The 24,935-nt window shown below is 40.5% G+C and overlaps 1 protein-coding gene across 3 annotated transcripts in view; it reads left to right on the top strand.

The window, feature by feature from the left end:
- The window catches only part of furinb (furin (paired basic amino acid cleaving enzyme) b), a 95,136-nt gene that overhangs the window by 52,809 nt on the left and 17,392 nt on the right, over positions 1–24,935 (top strand). For 2 of the 3 annotated variants that reach the window (XM_005737652.1, XM_005737653.1), the window contains exons 5-9: positions 1,163–1,291; positions 1,502–1,561; positions 1,676–1,752; positions 19,434–19,522; positions 21,985–22,157. In XM_005737652.1, coding sequence (XP_005737709.1) covers positions 1,163–1,291; positions 1,502–1,561; positions 1,676–1,752; positions 19,434–19,522; positions 21,985–22,157 — 528 coding nt within the window. The remainder of the gene's footprint in view (positions 1–1,162; positions 1,292–1,501; positions 1,562–1,675; positions 1,753–19,433; positions 19,523–21,984; positions 22,158–24,935) is intronic. The other variant, XM_005737654.1, reaches the window with a different exon arrangement.

Raw genomic sequence — 24,935 nt, 5'->3', positions numbered from 1 at the left:
CCACGATGTTGAGTTGAATGTGCAATTACATGTCAGGATAGATCACCTGTGAAGCATCGATAGCATATAATGTTGCCTCCATGTCTGTTTCATTATTCGCAGTTTTTCTCAGAGATGCCTCAATTCACCTTAATCCCCCCCCCTTTTTTTTTTTTTTTAACTACATAAAACCTCTGTCAGTTCAGCAGATTAATGACAACATTGACTATCCCAGACATAAATCACCAGTGAATAGAAGTTGTGGAACTACCTCTGCCATTCAGCATTAGACTTCTAATCGTCTCAGGCCTTAAACCCTTTTTTTCCTATTTCAACTACATTGCAAAGCTCTGGCTTAAACAAACAAATAAACAAAGCTGGTTTAGCTGAACGCACAAACCACCAGTGCTGCAGTTCTGTTTTGGTCGCATAATAAATTTATGGGATTTAGAATTCTTTTATAAAAGGTTTATTTAGCACAGTCACTTTAGGGCAAACTTAAGTGATGTATTGAGTTGTGTCTGCCTGAATTTAATAATGTGTATTTAATGTATTCATAAGTTTCAGCTATGTGCACTTCAATGTGAAGTCAAAGGGAAACTGGAAAAAGAAAAGGAGGCAGAGGAGATTATCTTAATGTCTTTCTGTTCCCGAATATCTGTGTTTATTTGTAACCATCTCTGTCAGCTCTCGCACTCACCTCTCCTTATTCTTCGAGCTGTACAGATTTTCACTTATTCCTCCAAATCACGCTTTACTGCTGCCTTTTGTCTGCCTCCCTCCCTCTCCTCTCGAATGCTGCCGAATGTTATTTCTTCAGTACGAGAGGCAAATGCTCTCTCCCCAAGATGCCTGACCTGCAACAGGTTGTCTTTCTTTTTCACTGACAGCAAAACAACAGTAGGATGTTCACAATGGGCAACTCATCCTGAGGAGGCAGACATACCGGGGTGATGCATTAAAATGGGAGTTTAAAATGTTCATGAAGCACCTCTGATCTCCCCTCGTATCTTCTTGGTGTCAGGTGTATCAAGCGATGCTGTTTTTAATAACATGCAGCAGAGAAGGTCTTCGCAGAAGATGTAGCACCTTCTTTCACTGACAGACCTTTTTCTGTCATTTTGTCTCGGAAAAGTCAGTCATGGCAGATTGACAGCTGAACAAAAGCCTTTGTCTCTTCCAGTCCAACCCAACACATCAAGATCTGAATACAAAAGCAGCCTGGGCTCAGGGCTACACAGGAAGAGGTGTAGTGGTCACTATCCTGGATGATGGCATTGAGAAGGACCATCCCGACCTCATAAGCAATTACGTAAGTCATAAATTTCAAATAGCAGAGATGGAGCTGGACATGTTCTTGTCCCAAACTTCTCAACACACGATGCATTTTGAAACCAGTTAACAAAATGTCTATTTTAACTGGTGATGAGAAAAGGGCAACTTTTTGATATGTATTTTAATTTTCATGCTATTCAGTAAGAATTATAGCCACTAAAATTTCGTATTTCCTTTGTTTTATTAGCTGTATCAAAATCATCCAAAACCCTTGTGCACACAAAAGGTCCGACCGACAGCTTTTCAGGTTGTTTTTTTTTTTAACATTTAGTCACAGAGGAAAAAACAATTAAGCGAGCTCTTTAAAAGAAATGTAAAATCACTTGATTGGTGTCATAACCTTTTCTTATTTCTCTTTTAGGACCCTGAGGCCAGCTATGACGTAAATGATGGAGATACTGACCCTCAACCAAGATATACACAACGAAATGAGAACAGGTAATGTGCTAGCAAACTTGAAATACCAATTTTTATTTAGTGATTAAATAATTTGGAATAGACTGTCCACCTCTTGTTTTATTAGTTATATTTCGCTCCCTGAAAGCTGTAGTTATCAGGGACTGGTGAGAAAGAAAGTGGATTCCGCTTTGGGTCCAGTGCTTTTGGCTCAGGCATTTGCATTCAGAAACCAATTATTTAAGTGTGGAAGTATAGGTGCAGTCATTCTGAAATCTCTTGAAAGACTGTTCCCCTTTTTTCTTGCTTCAGCACACAACTCAAGTTGCTGTAGCATCAATCCAGCCCATAACGCCCCACCACCAAAATAGCACTTATTTGTTGCCAATACAGCTCTTGTTTACTTGCCCCCCATTGACTCATGCTCTTCCCAAATACAAATACAGACCATTTTTTCCCCTTCCAGTCTTTGGCGATCACATGAAAACATGTTTGTCCCAATTTATTGATGGAACACTAAAGCGTCAGCAAGAATGAATCCTTATCGCTCATCCCCTCCTCTCTCCCCATTTCTCAAAACGCCATGGTCCTCTGCTTTTGTCCAATCCCCCCTGGAGCAGATGAGAAGCTGCATCCCGCCTCTGAAATGCACAGCAGGATTTGTCTCAAATCTCTCTCTTTTCGTGCCACTAAGTCTTTTTGTGGTTGTATGGTTGTTTTTCTTTGTTAGTTTTGTTTCAAAGGATAGTATTTCCAGTTACAGTTGGTCAGAATGAAAGGCCCAATGGGCTTAATGTTTTTTTAGTTGTTGTTGTTTTTAAAAGAAATTATTAAAAGCTGTTAAAATAAATCTCCTTCTTTACAGTTGCTTTTTGGTGCTTTGACGTTTGTCACTTTAAGCAGCTTCTGTTGTTCGTCTAGTTTTGCTTGTTTTTTTTTCTGTTATCATCCAAAATATGATCTGTTCATCTGCAATATTTATTCATCTTGAAAGAGGCTGGCATCTGCAATTTTTGCACAGACGCCTGTTTCTTGTCCTTGCCGACAGCTTGAGCAGCCATGCAGAGCGAATCCAGCCTTTCCTGTCAGTGTATCGTAGATCCCACTCTGTCGTGCTGATCGAACAAAGCACTACTGGAGGGGATTGCTCTCTGACTCTGGTTTACTACAGCTCCCAAACCGCACCATGCTTATACTTTCCAAACATAATAAAAACATGAAATGCATGGGTTTGCACTTACACACGTTCTACTGCTGCTGTCGGTAGAGCTGCTAGAGTAATTATCTTACATTGGATCAATTTCTGAGCATAAAATGAATAGTAAGGGTGTGTCTTTGTGTCTACAGTGTGGAGCTTTGGTGTTTGGAGTGACCTGTGGACAAATTATATCCAATGAGTTATGCAAATCTCCACAAAGCAATGCAGGCTGACAGTGAGTAATGCTCACAACCCCCTCACAAGGAGATTATATGAATATATTCATAGGACAACAAAAAGCAGAGGAGACTCGGAGGAAGGCATTTTTCCAGAGTCATGGAGGCCAGTTCATTTGTACTGATGACACGCAAGGCTGATTTTTCAATTCTCATCTCAGGCGTTTTTCTATTGAGATGCTCTGTCTTGACTTGGCAGTTATTCTTGGAGGGGAGTGCATGTTTAGTTGAAGGCCAGTAATTCATTTGTGCTTCATCAATAAAATATTTGTGTTCATCATTATCAGAATCGGGGTATTAATTCTGATAACGGCATGGATATTTATCAGTCCAGCTGTGAATAAGGAGAGTTTTAATGAAAATTTATCGCAGCACGGTTTTAATACATTTTGTATTTGTGAAAGATTCTAATGAAATTCCAGCTGGGCCCATAATGATACACGGTAACACTGGTTACACAAATGTTAGGACAGTCTAGAAAATGTAATTTAAATCAATTGTGTAAAGGCTGAGCAAGGTTAATGTATATGCCATTTTTACATTTGATGTGACTGACATTAAAAAAAGAGACGACTATTGAAAACGTTATGCACTGCAAAACATAAAACATTTTGTGAAACATAATTCACAAATATGATGCGTAATATGATTGAAGTCCATCTCGACCACTTGATAACAATGTCCTACATGGACATCATCCTTCAGCCTAATCGGGTTTTATGTATGTGGCTAGAGATCGGCCACATACATAATATGTCAAAGGTGGAGGAGAAGAGAACACGTAGGCATTCGCCTACTGTGGAGGCAAATTTTAATTCATGTCTGCACCTTCAGATTCAAGGTGATATCTATGTTTCATCATCTGCGCAGAGGTCCCCTCCACCAAAGAAGTGAAAACAAGAAGGAAAGAGACAACGTGATCAGCATCTATAGAAAACATCATCCCAATCCTCTTCATCTCAGTCCTCGACTCCTGAACCAAAGTCAGGACTGTACCACATGAAAATCTGCATAAAAATGTTTATTTATTCCCAATATTGTCACAATTACTTATTGTCAGCAGATCAGACACGTGACCCCCTCCTGTCTCCCGACAGCTGACACTGAGCCAGTTAAACAGCATTATGCAAGCTAATGTTGAGCTCAAGTGTCAACTCAATGTGCACATTCTCTCTGATAAACAGTTTGATTACATTTTCACATCGTATGAGAGTTTATTTGCCAAGTGTCCAAGTCAACCAATGTTAGATCCACTTTACTAACAGCAGCTAACATCGGCAAAAGCAGCAGTGGTTAGCTACAGAAAAGTTCAGGTTATCCCCAACAACTCACCTATTGTTCTCATCGGGTGGAAGTGAGTTTCACCGACTTGACGACTCCTTTCACAAAGTTTTACAGCTTCCTCCGGGGTAAACAGATGTGGACACATATGGACAGATGAGATAAAGAGGAGACTGGCCGACTACATTTACTTTTTGTCCTACAGCAGCCACTGTAACTAGAATTGTGCACTCATGTAAGAAAAAAAAGAGCTCAGTTAACTGCAGTCTGTAATCTACTGACCTCTAGTGGTGAAATTTTACACACTGTAACTTCAGGTATTTCTCAACCTAGAACGTTTTAAGCAATTTCCATTTTAGGAGTTGGGATTGTTACGATTTTATTGACACCAGTGTCACTATTGATTCTGCTGATCCATCTGGTTCTTTATCGATTTTCGATATTGATTTTTAGCTCTGCTTTATGTGAGGGAACACATGCAGCTACGTAAGTTTTTAGCTTTATTATCTAGACAGAACACTAATGCTAGCTGTAGCATCAGCCTCTCGGTAAACATCTTGAATGAAGAAAATTAGAGAGAATTCGTAGGCTTTCTTTGCTAAAGAAAAATGCACAAAGTATAACAATAATGTTATCATATTGCAGGATATTCAGTGTCATTTACAGATGAGCTGCTTGATTGGACAGCAGCAGTAGCACTATTAAAACATCAAATAACTGACACTCATATTTTGTAGATGAGCATTTCAGCCTCTTGCTGGTGTTGTCACTCAAACGTGCAATAATTATTTTGCAAACATTATAATTAGTGTTACCTTGGTTCTTTTGTAAAACGAAGCTACTTCTTTTTCTGTGCTGTAATATTGTTTGTTTGTTTTTTGCCAGAATTGAGATATATGCGTTTTAAAAACATTCATATTTTGAGTGAGTAACTATATAGCAATCAGATTAGCCTGATTTTATGTATTTTCCCCCCACCTCTAAATTCTTGACAAGGTAAAAATTAAGGATAATTCAGTAGATCACTCTCTTGGCAAGCTCTCGCTAAATGCAGCCACATTCATATCATTCTATTATTCACACGTCGAAACTACACACTACCGTGCAGATTTTCAACGTTTTAATTTTGTGGTGATTCATTATTCTCTTTCGTTTTGTTTATAACAGCTTATATTCATTTTTTTCCCAACAAAAAACAAATAAAGACAAATGAAGAGAAAGGTTTGAGTTTCCCAAGGCACATACAGTATGCATAACCAGGCAATTCAGCTCACCTGGTTACTGCCCCCTCTTCTTCAAATGTATTCAGCCACCCACATACAATATACTCTGTTTCTCTAACTTCCCTGTGGAGAGCTGTTATCTCCTATAGAGAACCTTTCACAGGGCTTCATTAACTGAGATCCATATGCCTGCATGGGAGAGTGTGTAGTGACAGTCTTTATCAGAAAATGACTGGCATGCTAAACAGCCTCATGTCCTTGATTACAAATCAACCCATCATCCTCTGAATACTGAATGGTTAAACTCAAGGCTAAAGGTTTAGTGGCTAATCTGGATGATGGCAATGAGAAAGACCAAGAAAAGTGTTTGCATGCTTCTCTTGCCCCAATAAATTGCTCTGTCCTTGGTGGAACGTGGCTATTTGTTTCTCTGATCATGAAAGCACTTCTTCAGCAAAAAGACACAGACTAGAGGAATGTAATTGTACCCGTTCTGCACAAGCCTTGCGTTTTAATTATTTTAATTAAATTATTAATTTGTTCTGACATTACTGGGGGCTGGGCAGACACCCCCTGCATCAGATGGCTGCGGGATGCGTTACATTTTTTAAGAGGTAAAGTAGTATGTAACTTTTATTGGGGCTCTTTTTTCCTGCTCCTTCAGTTTCCTACTTGATTGCTTGCAGATAACACATTAAAGAGAGTGTCTATTCTTACACATATTCTCTTTAAAGGTTTTTTGATCATGCATGCACTCACCAGCCACTTCATTAGGCGTACCTGTTTAGCTATTTACTCAAATATCTAGTCAGCAACCCGGTACATATGGTCAAGACAACATGCTGAAGTTCAAATGGAGCATCAGAGTGGCGAATAGGGGTGATTTGGGTGACTTAGAAATAGATATGGTTGTTCATGCCAGATGTGCTTGTCCTAGTATTTCAGAAACACTGAGGTATAAAGAGAATGATCTGTAAAAGAGGAAATATTCAGTGAGCGGCATTTCTCTGGGTAAAACTGCCTTGTTGATGCCAGAGTTCATGGTAGAATGGGCAGACTGCTTCGAGCTGATAAGCTAATAAGACAACAGCAACTCAAGTTCAAAGCCAATTGTTGCACCCTAGGTATGCAGAAGAGCAATTCTTTGAAGCTCTTTGATGATCAGACAGAAAATAAACTGAGGTTTGTTTGTTTTTTTCTTTAATCATGTGAAAGTTGCGTTGGTAGTTAATTCATGATGTTACCTTTACTTCACCTAATTATACTTAGAGAAAGAAAGGTGAAAGGTCACTCGCTGCGGAGGCAAAATGTTTGTGTTTTACTGTCAATACAACTGAAAACATTTTTATGTCTTTGGGTCTTATTATGTACTTAGCGGCTGAAAACATAGCTCAATCCAATTTAAATTTGGACTGAACACCAGAAAGAAGGAAAAGAGTTAAATACCATCTGCAGGCACTGTGTCCTTGGCCAAGACAAGTGGCTAAGGCCTGAAATGAACCTTATTTTTGTGCCCGAATGCAAATAAAAATGCCCGTCCTGTTATTTGGAAATCTATATCCCTTCTGTACATAGGCTGAATGCATATCTAAGACTTTATGGAGGTAATAAATCTGTGTCTTTGGAGGCTGATGCAGGAAAAATCAAAGCTGAAGGAGGGTACAAATCAAAGTAGACGGCTTCCTGATGTGTTGTCTGCTTTAATGCTTCTGTTATAGTGTTTGACACAGCAGGTCGTACCTGGCTGCGTTGACTTTGCTTACGAGACATTTTATAGCACAGCATTTTGTGGAATTGGCATTGGTTGAACTGCTGCTATGTCAAGTGCGTTTTTCAGAAGTTATTTTAAGTCAAACAATAGTGCAGTCCGCATGTGTCTGATTAGTGTGCATGTGTTCTTTCTCCTTCCCCTATTAGTGTACATGTTTACAAGTACAGTGGGGCAAAAAAGTATTTAGTCAGCCACCGATTGTGCAAGTTCCCCCACCTAAAATGATGACAGAGGTCAGTAATTTGCACCAGAGGTACACTTCAACTGTGAGAGACAGAATGTGGAAAAAAAAATCCATGAATCCACATGGTAGGATTTGTAAAGAATTTATTCGTAAATCAGGGTGGAAAATAAGTATTTGGTCAATAACAAAAATACAACTCAATACTTTGTAACATAACCTTTGTTGGCAATAACAGAGGTCAAACGTTTACTATAGGTCTTTACCAGGTTTGCACACACAGTAGCTGGTATTTTGGCCCATTCCTCCATGCAGATCTTCTCGAGAGCAGTGATGTCTTGGGGCTGTCGCCGAGCACCACAGACTTTCAACTCCCGCCACAGATTTTCTATGGGGTTGAGGTCTGGAGACTGGCTAGGCCACTCTAGGACTTTCAAATGCTTCTTACGGAGCCACTCCTTTGTTGCCCGGGCGGTGTGTTTTGGATCATTGTCATGTTAGAAGACCCAGCCTCGTTTCATCTTCAAAGTTCTCACTGATGGAAGGAGGTTTTGGATGATTGCTCCCACAGTTGATTTTTTCACACCAAGCTGCTTGCCTATTGTAGATTCACTCTTCCCAGTCTGGTGCAGGTCTACAATACTTTTCCTGGTGTCCTTCGAAAGCTCTTTGGTCTTGGCCATGGCGGAGTTTGGAGTCTGACTGTTTGAGGCTGTGGACAGGTGTCTTTTATACAGATGATGAGTTCAAACAGGTGCCATTCATACAGGTAACGAGTGGGGGACAGAAAAGCTTCTTACAGAAGACGTTACAGGTCTGTGAGAGCCAGAGATTTTCCTTGTTTGAGGTGACCAAATACTTATTTTCCACCCTGATTTACGAATACATTCTTTACAAATCCTACCATGTGGATTCATGGATTTTTTTTTTCACATTCTGTCTCTCACAGTTGAAGTGTACCTCTGGTGCAAATTACTGACCTCTGTCATCATTTTAGGTGGGGGAACTTGCACAATCGGTGGCTGACTAAATACTTTTTTGCCCCACTGTATACTCTGTGCCGAGTAAATAAACAACCAAAGTTTGCTACTAATTTACCAAAAGTTTTATCAGACTTGGACATTACCTGAAACATCGTGGGATGAATAAAGAAATATTTTTTAAAAATTGCAGGGGGCATGTGCACAAAACCTTATTTTCTCCTATTTGCTCTGGCCCATTGCATGCTGAAGATAAATGCTGTGTTCTGTTTACACCGAGTTTATCAATTATTGTTTAGAATGCTGCCAGCCTCTATCTAGCCTGAATACTGTAATTCTCCTTTCCCTTGTCTGTTTATTCTGCTGGGGAAAGCCTGTTTATTTTCCTGACAGCCAGGCAGGCTTGCAAGAGGTGAAGTTGGCAGAGAACCCACTCTTAAACCTGAATCCTCTGGCTTTCTGTTTTGAAGATATTACTTTTGCTAAAGAAAAGCTTCTTGCAGTATGAAGCTGCTGTTTTGTAAACATTTTAAATGGGTAATTTATGGAGGTGGTGAGCCAGGTTCATAATTTATGAGACATTACTGATCACCTCGACTCAATCAATATCACTTTTTTTTTCTCTCGGTGTGTTGTTTAATAGACATACAGTGACAGACTGATTTTGGACCAGTTGTGTTTGCAGTAAGTGGAGGAAGTCCAGTTTAACATGCTATTCAGGGTGAAGCTTTTTGCTTTTTTATACAAAGTTACTTTTATTAGTATAAATGCATTTAAAATCCTTTAAATGTGCTTTGTTGCACAGATGATTTTATGTCATTTGTTTAGAGACACACTGCACTATTTTTCATTTATTGTCTTTTCAGTTACTCCATCATTTGGTTAGGCTCGTTTTAAGCTACGATAGCAACATTAAGAGTCCCATTTCCTCTTCCACCACATTGCTAATGATGATTTTTTTAGGGCAGGGGAAGTAGCACTTGTCTAATCTCTATTAATAGATATATGCATATGCAGACTCTGTATGGAAAGACAAGTAGTTTTTTTTTTTTTGTCCACCATTAGTCCTCAAGTAATCAGAATACTATTAGGAAACAAATTTCAGGAGGAGTTGGTTACATGCAGGTAAGCAGTCCTTGTCGAGAAGAACAGAGGGATTGCATTTGCTGAAATGCAATCTAGCAACCATGAATTACCGTCTGACAACGATTTAGGTTTTTGTTAGCTTTTTGAAATTCCTCTGCATCTTAAACAATAATCATTGTCTTGAGCCAGATATCCAGGTTACAGTGGGAAATTAGCTATTGCTCCAGAAGGCTGAGTCAGCTGAGGAGACGATGGGTTTCTGGATTGTTACAATGCTACTGAACAGTCACAGGGGCAGGGATAGCTCAGTAGGTAGAGTGGTGGCCCCATGATCGGAAGGTCGGGGATTCGATTCCCCTGAACAGCTACCCTGAGGTACCCCTGAGCAAGGTACCGTCCCTACACACTGCTCCCCGGGCGCCCAATGGCTGCCCACTGCTTCACTGAGTGAATGGGTTAAATGCAGAGAGCGATTTTCCCCACGGGGACCAATAAAGTACACTTTCTTTCTTAGTACAAACAAAATGGGCATTTTGATATCTCGTCCTCTTCTTCTTCCTAAAAAAAGATGTATTTCCTTCCAACTCCACATAAGTTTCCTCCCACACAAAGACATCCAAGTGAGTTGGATTAGAAAGTGTGAATTGCCTATAGATATGTTGCCTATGAATATCAGTCTAGTTACAGACTATTTAAAGTTTCCTTCTGATGGACAGTCAACTACCCCAACATACTTCCCTGCCTTCTGTCCATTGTATTGGCTGCCATCATTATAAGAAGGCAGACAAGAAAAGGATTCAATGCATGTTTACTCAATGCCAAGGGTTTAAAACGTGAAATATTAAACAAGCTCATCTGATCTCCTCTACAAAGCTTCAAGAACCTCTGTGTTCATCCACACAATGAAGCTATTTCTACTTCTCACTCCACTGTAACCATTTGAACAGACCTGCCTAAGGCCACAGCTGAGCTGAGTTGAGTAGAGCAGAAAATAGCCTAATCCTTTTGGCAGCTACAATGAACGGACCCTATTCGGTCCCTCTAAAACCAACTGAGCAATGCCAAGACTCAGATCCTACAGTTTAGCCAAGCATTCGTTAGACATTAGTCTCACTTGATGATGCATATTCTGACACACATCCTCTGCGTAACAGAATTCAAACACAAACTGAATGTGTATGTGTGGTCACATTCATCTACCATTTGTAAACATAGATTCTCGGCGTTGGAACAGATTCGATTCAAAGTGCGTTTACGAGAAAGTATTTCTTGTCAGCACTGAAAGGCAAAGCCATACCAGCCAGGCAGCCGACCAGCAGCCTGTTCATTTTCTTTTCTGAGAAAGATGTGAGGATAATTCATTAGGATTGTAAGAGGCATCAGTAGTGCTCAGAGAAGCCAACTGCATTTATTTTGGATGGCTCGATAGTTTTCCATATGCGTTTGTTGCATGATACAGATGTAAAGCCCAGTTGAAAATATAAATTTATCACCAAAATTAAAAAAATTTTATAGGTCTATATAGGCTTCAAGCTGCTTAATTTTGTGTACCATCCTTCTTCTAAAGGATGGTATAGGCTCTAGTCAGTGTTCAGAGAGATAATGAAGGAAAAACTGAAGGACCTCCCTTTAGTATTTAGAGAATTTCACCAGCTCTTACTATGGCTGCCCTGCAGACACTTCCAGGTTGCACCTTCACTTCAACAAGCCAACATCAGAACTGTCTTAAACATTAATACTAGAACCTGCAGTAACAAAAACTGAAAACCGTTTAACACATTTAAATATTTGGTTTGATGAGTCTTGAAATATGTGATTATTACGGTGCTGTAGGGATTAGTGTCTTTCTCTTGCTCATTGCCACAGTATTACCTGGACGACTCTAAAAATGGTAAACGACTAGATCGGGTCGAGTGATTTGGCAGGATTATGTTTCAGTAATAAAATGTCTTTTGTTGTTCTAAGGTTACCAGAGTACTCTTAATGTAAGCTTGCAAGAATATTGCTAAATTATTGAAGCATCCCTTTAAGTTTGTTCATTAGTTTTGTTAATTAGTTAATGTGAAGGGGGGGAAAGATACAGTGATAATATTTTACCATTCCTGATTGGCCAAAAAATTTAACAGCACTCCTCCAAGCCCCCAGCAAGAACTGAAGTTGGTCACCAAGAGGTCCTTGTGTCCAAGTAACCACCTTGGTTTCGTTCAAGGTAAAAGCAAAATGAGAAATCTGCAGAAACATGTTTTTTTCTATTAAGATAAACCTTTTATAAACTTCTTGTTGTCACATTCTTTTAGTCAGGGTCATGGTCATATCAGCTGGTGGAATCTAACACAGAGCTGTGTGAGCGTCAGAACCCCGTCTGTAAAGTATTCTGCATCATGCCCACCTTTGAAACCAAAGCTGTACTAAGTGCAAACACATATACACTTTCTGGTTACTTTATGAAGTATACCTATTGGATGCTTGTTGTCACAAATATCTAATCAGCCGATCGTATCACTGCAACTCGTTGCATCTAGGCAACCTGGTACTAGAAAAATCTACCTAATAAAGTATGTGTGTGTGAGCAGCTGACCACTGTGATTAGTGGATTTCCTTTGGGGGTTATTAAAATGAATAAAATGCATTGGCATAAAATGTAACCTCTTCCATCTGCTCACTAAACCATCACCTTTTTTGAGATAGCCTTTATTTGTCAGTTGCAGGTCTTTTGCCCACAACCGAGATGACAGACCTTGCCGACCGTACATACAATACACAAACATCACATTGGGGAGACAGGTCAGGCTAGGTAGCGAGGAAAAAACATCGAAATGTGTAACACAGAAGGATAATACAGGAATGCACAGATATCAACACACCATAGCACAATAAACACCGACAAGCAACATGGGAAAGTGTTCCAGTGTGTACATCTGATCTGGGACCGCTGCAATCTTTCGACTGCGCCTCCAGCTGACCCGATGTCCACATCAGAGGGGAGGTAAGCGTTGGAGGTGGCGTTGGATCCAGGGTAGGGAGGGTGATGCGTCAGTGAATGCTTATCAGTATATGTATGTGTGTGCGTGCCCATAGTTCAGCTGAGACAGTGTCCTTCGCCCTGCTAGGCTAAGTAAACAGTCTTCCAGCCAACCCAGGTGGCATTGCATGGAATGGGAAGGAACAGACTCAACACAGTCGTTATCAGGGAGTTCTTGTTCGGCTCCAGCCGGATTATGATGGCGATTTTTCTTTTGCAACAACTCATCTTTAACACTCCGATACTGGTCTCTCAATCTCCCGTTGGAGTACCGCGAGCTTCCCCATGATGGTATCAAACTTGCGGTCCGTGGTGTTGTCATTCTTTTGCTCAGAGCCGATTCTGAGAACTCACGACTGCAGTTTTCTTTTCAAAGCAAAGACAGTTTTAAAAGTTGTGATGGTGGCAAAGCTAAGATTCTTACGCTGTATTTGTCACATCTAAGAAGAGTTTTCTTTTGCAGAATTCTTTTATGTTAGTTGCTATTGTTGCATTCTTTATATACAGTACATTTCATGATGTTATTGACTCCTAAGTCCGAGGTGGAGATGTCTAAATTCTCCAACAAATGACAGGGCATTGACTTTCCCAAAAATGGTTCCTTGTCCTGAGGATGACAGATAAAAGCATTACCTCTCTCTGTCCCTTTTGCTTCTTCTGATAAGATAAGGGGGGTCACATTGGCTGTGTAAACAGAGCTTTTCTACTTCAACAGCCTTTTATCTAAGCTTTGTTTGGTCTTTTCTTATTCTAAGCTTATTTTAGTCAATGTATGTAGCTTCTGACATCCACCAGTTCACAGAGCAGTGATTTATTTAGTGTGATTGTCTCTCTGCAGAGTGAACCGTTTTGAAAGTGTTTCATTGTCTCGTCACATCTTTTGTGCAAACGTCAACTTTTACCTACTTTTGAAACTACACTTACACCTACCCTCGCTACTTGACACGTCTCCGACGACTCTTCCAATCTATTTTAAATGGATATAGAATGGAGGCATTCAGTAAAGTGTCTCGGAAATCATTTAATTTCATGGACATTTGAAAGATAAAATTGTGGCTTCATCATAAACCCTTTTGTGTGCTCTGGCACGTCTGAGTCTCCCTGGATATATTAAGCTGTCTGGCTGTTTTTGCTGAATTCGATCCAGATCAGCCGCTCTATGTGCATGTGAATATGCAGACAGTATTCGAAGCATTTACATTTTGGTGTGCACAGCCTCTCGATAAAAGTCTTCTCAGGCCTCTGGCTCTCTGTGCACTCTGCCGCGCTTGGCTGAATCCCCTGCCTGGCATCACATCTGTGGCTCCATGGTCTGAGGATATGTGCTGTCTGGAGCGTAAAGGCTGTTTTGTGATGCTGTGGACCAAACAACAGCATGTGCATGCCGATATTTACCACTAAAGGCAGTGGAGACATTAATATAAAGCGCTAATTAAAATTCCCTTTTCAGAATCCCGGACCTTTTTAAATCCAATACTATGATTGTTTTATGAAAACATAGCAGTTTTGCTGATGTAATTAAAGGAAGCCAAAAACTCAGACTTTTTGGCGTAAGACCCGTAAGGATTGTGGTGTGTTTTTTTGTTGTTGTTTTTTAAACAAACGTCAGTGACAGTTGGCACATGAATCTGCTTTTTTTTGCGAAGTTAAACTGCAAATGTCTGCATGTAACAAGGTGTTTTCTTGGCCAAGCCATCTGGCTGTCCATAGTGCTGACGATGTGTGATCTTAGCCATTGCGGGTAATGGCACGCTCCCTGGCCTGTGTAATAAAGGACAGCAAAACATCTCTTTTAAAATTAGTTCTCCCTTCATTTTTACTCACTCCTAGGAAATTATGACCACTGCAAAGGGACAGTTGTAAATTGCTTTAATATGTAGCAAAATGTCAGGTTAAAACAAACAAATGCGAGTTGGATTTATAATTTTTAAGTCTAATTTCCAAAAACATAAATCAGTAACTGCATTGAATACCTTCACATTAAAGCCTACACTGGTGTGTAGCAGTGACCCACTGCTGCATTAAATTACAGCAGAAGCACTTAGTGTTTTTTATGTTTTCAAATATAGATTTCTTCTATGATTGTTTTATGTTAAATTGGTTCCTTAATATATAAAAATGTAGGAATTTAACTTGTGGCAGGTCGGGCCAGGTTAGCACTGATCGCCCAGCTTTCTCAGTAATTAAAGAGAACTACACCCTAGCATCTGCCATCAGCATAAAATCTTCTCACTCATACTTTTGTTGTGTGGAAACGGGTATTGTCGCAGTCACACTAGTGGTCTTATGGCTCCATTTTGTATGATCTGAAATGACTGACGGCCACCATTCAACACCCACTCTGCGCTCGCAGCACATAATAACACACTGATTTGTGTGGACGAGCTTGTAAAGCCAGCCAGTGAGACGTTTGTCAGACACGCAATTGTGAGCTAAAATGTAATGAGTGGGCAGGTCTGTGCCTCTTTAGTGCTCTGATTAGACAATGGGTACTCACTAAAAGGTCTGCTCCCCACTTCACATGCAGACAGAGATGTCCTGTTGTACAGAAAACAACAGCCCACACTCTGATCAGCTGAGACTATAGACTATGCTGCAAGCTTTTACTATAGCAAATGCTCTGATACAATAAGATGACCGATTTGTGTGTCTGTGTAGCAAGTTATAGCTTAAGTTATAAAGGGTTATAAAGTGTTTTGCTGATATGGCCTCCCCATCTAACACATTGCAGTTCAGCTCATGTGTGTGTGTTCCTGTTTAGACATCTTTGTGAAGACCAAAACTGGCATTCTACTATACTTGTGAGGACCAACAGTCATTTGTGAGGACACACACGTTGGTCCTCACGAGTTTAAAGGCTATTTTGAGGCTCAAAATGTGGTTTTAGTGTCAGGTTTACAATTAGGTTATGGTTATGGTTAGGTTGAGGGTGAGAGTTAGGATTAGGTATTAATTTTTGATGGTTAGGGTTGGGGCAGGACAAGTTCCTGCCTCAAGTGGAGGAGTTTAAGTATCTCGGGTCTTGTTCACGAGTGATGGAAGAAGGGAGCCGGAGATCGACAGACGGATTGGTGCTGCGGCTGCAGCGATGTGGACGCTGTACCGGTCTGTCGTGGTGAAGAGAGAGCTGAGCGTAAAAGTGAAGCTCTCATTTTACTGGTCAGTCTACTTCCCTACCCTCACCTATGGTCACGAGCTGTGGGTAATGACCGAAAGAAGAGATTGCGGATACAAGCAGCGGAAATGAGCTTCCTCCGAAGGGTGGCTGGCCTCTCCCTTAGAGATAGGGTGAGAAGTTCGGCCATCTGGGAGGGGCTCAGAGTAGAGCCGCTGCTCCTCCACATCGAAAGGAGCCAGTTGAGGTGGTTCAGGCATCTGACAAGGTATGTCCCACCGGGAGGAGGCCCCGGGGCAGACACATGACAGGCTGGAGAGATGATATCTCTCGGCTGGCCAGGAGGTTTTCAGAAGAATTTCACTCGCATGTACTGTACCAGTGTACCTGCACATGTGATGTGACAATAAAAGTGATTTGATTTGAGGTGCTAGAGGAGGTGGCTGGGGAGAGGTAGGTCTGGGCTTCTCTGCTCAGGCTGGGATAAGCGGGAAAAAAATGGATGGATGGTTCGGGTTAGAGATGTCGTTCAGCCATCACTAAGATAGCTGAACCACCGTGTGTGTGTGTGTGTGGTTCTTTAAATGTGCCAACTGAGTGCTGCTGTTTATGTAATATGAAACTAGTTAAGAGCAAAACAGTGTAGTTCAATTTAGCAATGACAACTTGTTAAATGCATTTGTGTTGCCTTATATCCTGCCATATGTGCCAAGGTGCTTCTGTAAGAGCCTGTGAAAAATAATCCCTGTTACGCAAATTGATTGCTTGTTTAAAAATCACATTAAGGTTTGTAGTTGACAGCTTAGGTCATAAAATGAATGATTTGTAACAAAGTTCAGCTTTGGGGGTTTTTTTGGTTGGGTTTCCACATCATTCTTTTTTCTGTTATAAATTGTGACTTTGTCACAAAAACGACATGGGTGGAATAAGTAATAACACAGCAGTGATTCTCTGCTAAAACATATCCGAGTGAACAAAACTGCGAGTTAGCGGGTGGGTAATGTATCACAGATCCACACAAAGTCTAATCAGAATCTCAGCTGGAGGTGTAGCCACACTCCCGCCCTGTGAAACGACTTTGTCCTCTGGCTCATCATAAGCGAGGTTAGGAGATCAAAAAGGAAGTCATTTTTGGCTCCTGTGTGTCAATGCTGTGGATGTAATTAGCTTTGTTCTGATAACATACACTCAACACATCCCCCCCGACAGGTGTGAAACACTGCACTTCCTAATCAGATACCTGCACTGTAATCAGGAGACAATCTTAATGACCTGTCTTATATGCCAAATGCTCACTTCTGTTTCCCATCTCATCACACTGCTTCTCCCCAAAAGTCAATGAAACAAATTAAATTCTTTTCCGGTAATGACTACCTTTTTGCTTGGAATCATGCAAAGCTCTGCATTTTTCAATTAAACTCGCCATTGTTTATAATAGAAAAAGATCTAATAAAGATATTGATAAAGTGTGTTTGTAGGGGGTTGGAATAGTTTCCATTTGTGAAGTTTTGGTCTATTTGACATGTAGACTACGCTCTATAGGCAACCTGTCTCTTCTCTGAAACTCAAGACTGGTTCAAGGAATTATTGATGGACTTTGTGAATAATTCATGGGCATTGATAAAGTCTCGTATTTCATTTGGATGGCCTGTGGCCAGTGACTGTCAAAGGTAAAGTTAGTTTTTGACAGGTTTTTGTACTTGTCCTCAGGTTTCTATTCAGTCTTTTTTTCGGACTGGAAGACCTATAGCCTGTGTCACAAAAGAAAATATTTCTAATACTTTTTTTTCTTAAAACATTGAGTGATGCAGTACCTGAGCACTGTTTCCTCACAGCAAGAAGGCCCAAGGTTTGAATCTGCTTGCCAGCTGAGGCCTCACTATGTAGAATTTGCGTGTTCTCCATGTGCCTGCACAGAGTTCTCTCCGGGCATTTTGGCTTCGTTCTGTGGTCCAAAGTTATGCATGTTAGGTAAACTGGTGATTCTGGGTTAGGATTTTTCTGCCTGTTGTCCTGTCTGAATATTATGTACAATGAGTTTAATACTACTTGTACATGTTTTTATAGTATAGTATACTGCTATATACACTATACACTGTATTAGATACATCTTGCTAATGCAGGATTTGACCCTAAAAAAGTTTTGGAAACATTCCTCAAAGATTTTTGTCCATGTTGACATGAGAGCATCACACAGTTGATGCAGATTAGTCGGATATACATCTATGATGAAATTCTCTGATTCTATCGCATCCCAAAAGTGCTCTATTGGCTGAGATCTGGTAACTGTGGAGTCCATTTGAGTACAGTGAATTCATTGTTATGTTCAAGATACCAGTTTGAGGCCCAGCCAGTGCACTCACGCTGAACCCAAGAATGAATGGTCAGAGTTGCATCTGGTATAAAATCTTTGCCAAATTAAACATGCGGATCATCAAGAATGAGATTTCCATACTAGTTAGCAACAAGCGCCTCCGGTGCAGTTGGCCAGCAGGGTACCGGTGGAAATTGTCGTGCTGTTGGCTGAAGACAAAGGAAGAGGAGATGGGAAAGGCAGGTGAGAGTAGGGACTTTAAATGTCAGGACCGTAGCACAGGACGAGGGCTGGCTGATATGATCTGAAGAAAGAAAATTAATATAATGCGTTTTCAGGAGACCAGGTAGATGGGAAGCAAGGCCAGGAGTGTTTGAGGTGGATTCAGACTGTTCCACCATGGTGTGGACAGGAAGCGAAATGGAGTAGGAGTAATCTTGAAGGAAGAGTGTGTGGATAGTTTTGTGGAGATGAAGAGAGTTTCAGACCAGGGTGGACAGGATTAGAAATAGTGTATCAGCTCAGGTTGAGCAGTTTGGAGACAAAGTTAGAGAAGCAAGGCTGATGGTTTGGACATGTGCAGACGAGGGATAGTGAAATTGGAAAAAGGATGCTGAATATCAAGCTGTCAGGTCGGAGGAAAAGAGGAAGACCTCAACTGCGAACGTTTGAGGCTGAAACTTGAGGGGGAGAAAAATGTGCGTTTAAGACCGTTAAAAATGAAAGTGCAAAAAGTACGATTAGAGTAACACGCAAACATCATGTTGGATTTATTAAGTCACAATTTCAGTTGTTTCACAGAACAATTTTTCTTTTTTTTTTTGAATGCTATATTTGCAGCTCCTCTTTAATAAAGCACCCCAACAGTTTTTCACTTGTTGATACTTATCGTGCTGTGTGGAAAAGAAATCTCATGTGTTCTTTATGGTTCTAATTGCACATCAGGTTCACCACAGAGGTTACAGCTCTCTGTGTTGTTACAAGTATTAAATTATACGGCTGTCTAAATGAGAAGCCCTTAAATGTCAAAGGCATATCAGGCTTTTTGACATCTATTGTTAAAGCTGTAAGACATGCGTGTGCCGCAGTTCTAACGAGGGCCAATGGGCTTGTGTTTCTCTTTTGATTGCGTATTTATTTTTAGCAATACTTTAGCTGCCCTGTTATTTAAACATCCAGCACAGCTGGAACATTAACTGCCATTTTCGCTAATTTTATTTAACTTTCAGAGCCTTTGTGGGGGGTTTTTTAATGTTCTTTTCTTTTCTTTTCTTATGACCCATCTTTTCATTCACTTTCACCTTTTCTCTTGCCAGGCATGGAACACGGTGTGCAGGAGAAGTTGCAGCTGCAGCAAACAATGGTGTATGTGGCGTGGGTGTGGCCTATAATGCTAAAATTGGAGGTGAGTTAAGCACACGATTGATATTTTTCATTTGGCAGAAGGTTTAATCAGTATTATACTCATTTAAATGAGTTTATGATAATTTCACTTAGAACTGATACAGAACAAAATACACATTCACCATTAATAACTTGGAAGTTAATGTCTTTCTTCTAAGATCTCTGGGACTTTGGGTTTTGTGTCAGAACGACAATTTTGCAGCAGCTCAGGCTTCGCATTATATTAATGATCCAGTGATAGATTTTAAAGCTAATATCCATAATGTTTTTTTCTGGACCACTGACTCTCATTTACTGACTGACTGACTCTGTATTGTTCAGATGTACAAGTGAGAGTGTGCTGCAGCGATAGGCAGTATTATGCAGTGAATAGTTCTTTATCCAAAGCCTGTGAGATGAATTGCTTTTGATCATTTGCTGCAGTTTTTCTTGCCTGGAAATAAGTAGATCATGACTTAATTAAAACTCCTATGCTCCAGTAAAACAAATAAAATGGTCACTGCAACGATTTCATCCCTGCATTTAAAGCGGTTAGCTTCATGTTCAATGTTTATGAAAGGCTCAATCTGATTTTCTTAATTCGTGTCAGTGCCTTCATTGTGCTGCCCTCCACCTTTATTTGGCTCTCCACATAAAACGTAATATTTTTAAAAATTAATTTGTTTATTTTAATCAAGTCGGATTTCCAAAGTTAGTTAAACTGTTGATACATATTCATATGTTTATATGAAAGTTAGTCAAAATTAGACTCTTTGGGGAGAATCTTTTCCAATCAGTAATTAAGCTGTCAGCCTGTGCAGATATACGTACAGAAAGATGCTGTATGTAGAGCAGTTCATTCAAATTAAATCTGCGAAAACAAATCAAGTCTGGAAGGATTATTTTTCCTCCTGAATATTTTTGTGTTTGATAAATTATTCCAAGAAGGCCTTTAGTAACTTTTGTCATCAAACAATCTGTCAATGCCATGATGGCAGCCAACAAGACTCAGCGGAGCCGGTGGAGCCCTGAGCAGCCTGTTCACAGATGTTACTCATAACTCTCCTTCTTTGTCTTCATTACCATTCATCTCTCGACAGAGCTGCGCATTGGCCCCGCTCTCATAAATTATTCCTCTGTGAATCTGTTCACGTCACGGCATCAGTGGATTGCTTATAAACAGCTGTGATTCGCTCCCAAGCACTCAAGTTGTGTGTGTTTTTTGTGTGGGTGGGTATGCGTGTGTGAGCAGAAGCAGTCGTGTTTGTGCTAAAGCTAAAATATGTGTGTCCTTACAGAGTAATAATTAGCGATTAGTACTTAAAACCTGTAATTGATCCTACTTAGCTGACTCTGTGTTTCCTCTCCATCTACTGTACTTGGTTTCCTTGTGCCTGCACATACACTCATAGCTGCACCGGTAGCTGCTACCTGTGACTTAATAAAGCTGCAGGGAATTCACGCAAGTGTCTTACTCAGGAATCATCAAGCCGCAGGAAGCTGATGAGAATTGTTACGACAGTAATTACCTTTACTGCTGCAGTGCAGCCCTCGCGTAACGATCACAGAGCAAACAATGTGCTTTATGTTGCATGTTTAGCGCAGTTACGTTTGCTTCGGGCTGCTTAGTATTCAAAGACGTGTTGCACTGAATGCCTGCGCCAACTCTGTAATTACAGCCTTGGTCACATCCCCACTGGTGTATGTTTGTTCCTACAGGGTTAGGCAGGTTCGCTAGAACGAATTATTGAAGTCTTAATGCGGGGACGTTGTCAGTCTTAGTGTATCCTCTGAGGTCCGGGGGTCCTCTAACAGTAATGGACCTTATTTGAGGGTGGGTTATTTCACGCTTCTCTACAGCTATTAATGTTCAGAGGAATGATCTGAGGCTGCTCACATCAAAGACTCAGACAGGTTTGCGTTCAGGTATGATGAAAGGTGACATGCGGCGCTACCCTGTGGACACGGCAGACTGCTGAAGGCTCTGTAAACTCTCAGCTCATTTTTACCTGTGCGTGTGTGGCTTTCTCTCATCTGCGGACTCTTGGATTCTTCTGCTTGTCCTCTCTATAGGTTTTGGTGGGGTCAGGAAGGTTGGTTTAACAACCCCCTGGGTTTTGTTTACATGATGCTTAAATAGTGTAGTATCCACCAGAGCAGCATCCGTGGGCGAGCTTTGTGTGCTTACTCATTAAAACTGAGACTCTGTGAAGTCTTGGTTTCCTTGTGAAGAGCTTGGTTTTTCCAGTTTTCAGTTTTCTTGTGTTTTTCTTTTTCCAGCTGGAGAAAAAAAGAGAAAGAAAATTTACGTTCTAACTGATTCGCTTGACTTTTTTCTTCTTTTTCTTTTTATCAACTTACGCCTGTTTTGTCTCTAAGGTATCTCACAACTCCCTCTGCCGTCTGTCACACTGTCACTATTTCTTCATAACTTTCTCTTCGGTAACCTTATCTAAACCCTCCATTGTGTTTTTGTTTTAATAGGAGTTCGTATGTTGGATGGGGAGGTGACAGATGTAGTGGAGGCTCAGTCTCTTAGCCTGAACCCTCAGCACATCCACATTTACAGTGCCAGCTGGGGCCCGGAAGATGACGGCAAGTCTCTGGATGGCCCTGCCAAGCTGGCTAAGGAGGCTTTCCTCCAGGGAATCACCAAGGTCAGTCAGAGCACAAACATGGTCTTTTAATTTACTAATGTCTTGCATTTCTTATTTATAGTATCACTATCAAAGTCACATCACCTCTTTAGTGTAGTCAAAGGAGCTTGCAAAGAAAGTGTAATAAATCAACATTCTGGGAGACTCATATTTACTTGGTTTATGATGAGACGCCATCAAGCTTAGCTCAGCTTAGCTCACAAGCTGTGATCAAAAGGCTTCACAATTACACACAAAATAAAAAAACAGGAATCATCGTTCATTTAAATTTAGCTGTAGATTGCTGCCTGTGCAGAAGCAGTTTTAACCACTTATACCTGTGCATCTGAATGTCCTCTACCGCGTTTGCTGAGGCTCTCTTTAATTTGACTTTTATCTTGGGAATGAGGACAGAGTCACAAGGAGCCAGTAAAGTAAAGTAATGTAGGTGGTCTGCAAAGACTTTGTTGCTGAGGCCAAAAAAAAACTCCCTTTCAATGCACTTTGTGTCAGTGCGTGACGGCCCCCAGTATACTTCAGTTTGTTTCCGCTGAATGTTCTACCTCAGATGTTACAGTGAAACTTTCATTGACAGTCTGACCCTGGGGGACACATTCACGGTGCACAACCCTGTGAATGTCAGAAAAACGATGACCACGCTCCTGGTTGAGCTTCTTACCTGATGCACCGCCTTCAGGCTTGGACACAGCAGACGCTTTCACTAAAACCAGCTTTTTGATCTGTGGGTAATAGCCGGAGACTCAGCTCTCATCGCAGCTGATGATGAATCTCAACATGAAAGCCGGGTCAGATTGACACAGAAGGTGGTATTTTTTATTTGCCAAAGTTTGAGACCCAAGGTGAAATTGGTCTGAAAAAGACTTCCCAGGAGTTATTTAAAAATGCCAGCTGTGTCCGAAGCAGTCCAGAGGTGCACAAGAAGACGATCTTAAGTGAGAGATGGGCTCAATTTAAATACGATGAGTAAGAGAGAATGTGTTTGGCTCAAAAGATTCAGTGTAAACATTCACTGGTTGATTTTTACATGAAACTGTTTTGATTGCATCACTGCTTGTTCTGTGTGCCTTTGCATTCCACAGTGATAAATTACTGAAATGCAGAAACATCCAGATGCAAAAGTGTTGGAGATAGTTTTGGGCTCATGTTAGGCCAACAGAAACACAAAACAACAGGGACACACACTTTAACACAAAGACCAGCTGCATTCTCTGATAGTTGTCTTGTAGCTGGTCCCAAAAATGTTAATCAGTGAGTTTCAGAGGAGCAGTAGGTGGATTTTGTTGCCTTTATAAAACTAGACTGCTTGTTTAAGCTCTTGGCTCACTTTGCAAAGAAGCAAAAAAGTGTGTGTGTGTGTGTGTGTGGGGGGGGGGGGGGGGGGGTTATAAGTCAATCCGATATATTTTTGATTTTATAGCAGTTATAGAAGTTAAAGGACTCTTCTTTTCTCTTCTCTTCTTTTTCTCTTCATGCCAGGTAGGTTTTACCTTTTTCCCTTAATAAATTAAATCATCACTTAAAAACTGCAATTGGGATACATTTTGTTTAAAAAATTGTTTCAGTGCTGTGAAACATGCAACTGTGAAAAATATTTTTTAAAAACTGAAAAATCAAGAAGTGCACAAAGCCTTTTTCACAGTAGTGGTCTTTCCAGGTGTAAATCACCAAAAAGTAATCAAGCGAAGCCTCATGATTCCCAAGCAGCTGGTGATGGTAAGGAGAAAAAAGTCTCTCTTTTCCAGGAAGAACACTTTAATAGAACAAGTCAGAAAAGTTCTGGACAATTTTCTACCTGTACAGTCAGAGCATATTACTTTTTAATTGATGATGGCTTCCCAAGACTGAGGAGAAGGACAAACTCAAGGTTAGTTTGCAAAATTGCCCTCTGCTTAGTCATTCAAGCTTGAATAGAATAAAACATTAAACAGTTTGGACTATTAACTAAGTCTAATACCAACATTTTTCATGTGTCAGTATGTGGCATCAAAAGACGTTATGAGAATAGGCTAATGATAAATGTGAGATGGGAGATAACAGAAAGAGAGGAGCAGTCACTGATGCGGAACAACAGTTACATTAAAACTCTGCTCTAATTGGCATATAAATTAATGAAAATTTTCAGTGAAACCGAATGACTCATTTATAGAATCCCATAATGCAAAATGCTCCTGATATCATGGTGTGTTAGTGAGGAAAGACTGCCTCACAGCAACAAAGCAGGAGCTGACTGGTTCAGTGTGTGCTCTCCTGGCAGCAAGATAACCCTTGGCACTGGACTGTTATCGTCTGGCTTCTGTAACCTGCAACCAGGACAGCGTCAGGCCATAAATTAAGAGTAGTATGTACAGCTTCTCTAGCCTCTACTGTTAGGACACAGTTTGATTTGGACTGCATCGCCCAGCAGATGTAGTCTTATCCTGGATTCCTTTGAGAGATCATTTGCGAGATGGGGATGTGGGAATCCATTAAGAAAATTAAATGGATAATCGTTTTAAAAACGTACTGAACAAGCTTAGTTAAAATTTGTATTCGCATCTTATTGAATTTCCTTTGTACGATTATGAGCTTAACATTTCTGTGATTAGCCATGCCGGGGACGGGCAGTGTTACGACAACAGTGATAAGGAATAAAATATTCCAGCATCTTATCTTTACTAGCAAGATACCAAGAAAATCAGCTAATTTAGTTTTATACTTGATGTAAAAACACAACAATGATACACACTGGTCTGCTCAGTCAGTATGATTAACGATGAAAGAGGTACAAAACAGAGGAGC

This window comes from Pundamilia nyererei, unplaced genomic scaffold (genome assembly GCF_000239375.1).
Source record: "Pundamilia nyererei isolate P.nyererei 1_Seehausen unplaced genomic scaffold, PunNye1.0 scaffold00078, whole genome shotgun sequence".
In the NCBI taxonomy this organism is placed as follows: Eukaryota; Metazoa; Chordata; class Actinopteri; order Cichliformes; family Cichlidae; genus Pundamilia; species Pundamilia nyererei.
The sequence above is the reverse complement of the archived record's forward strand: the minus strand, read 5'-3'. Positions and strand labels throughout refer to the sequence as shown.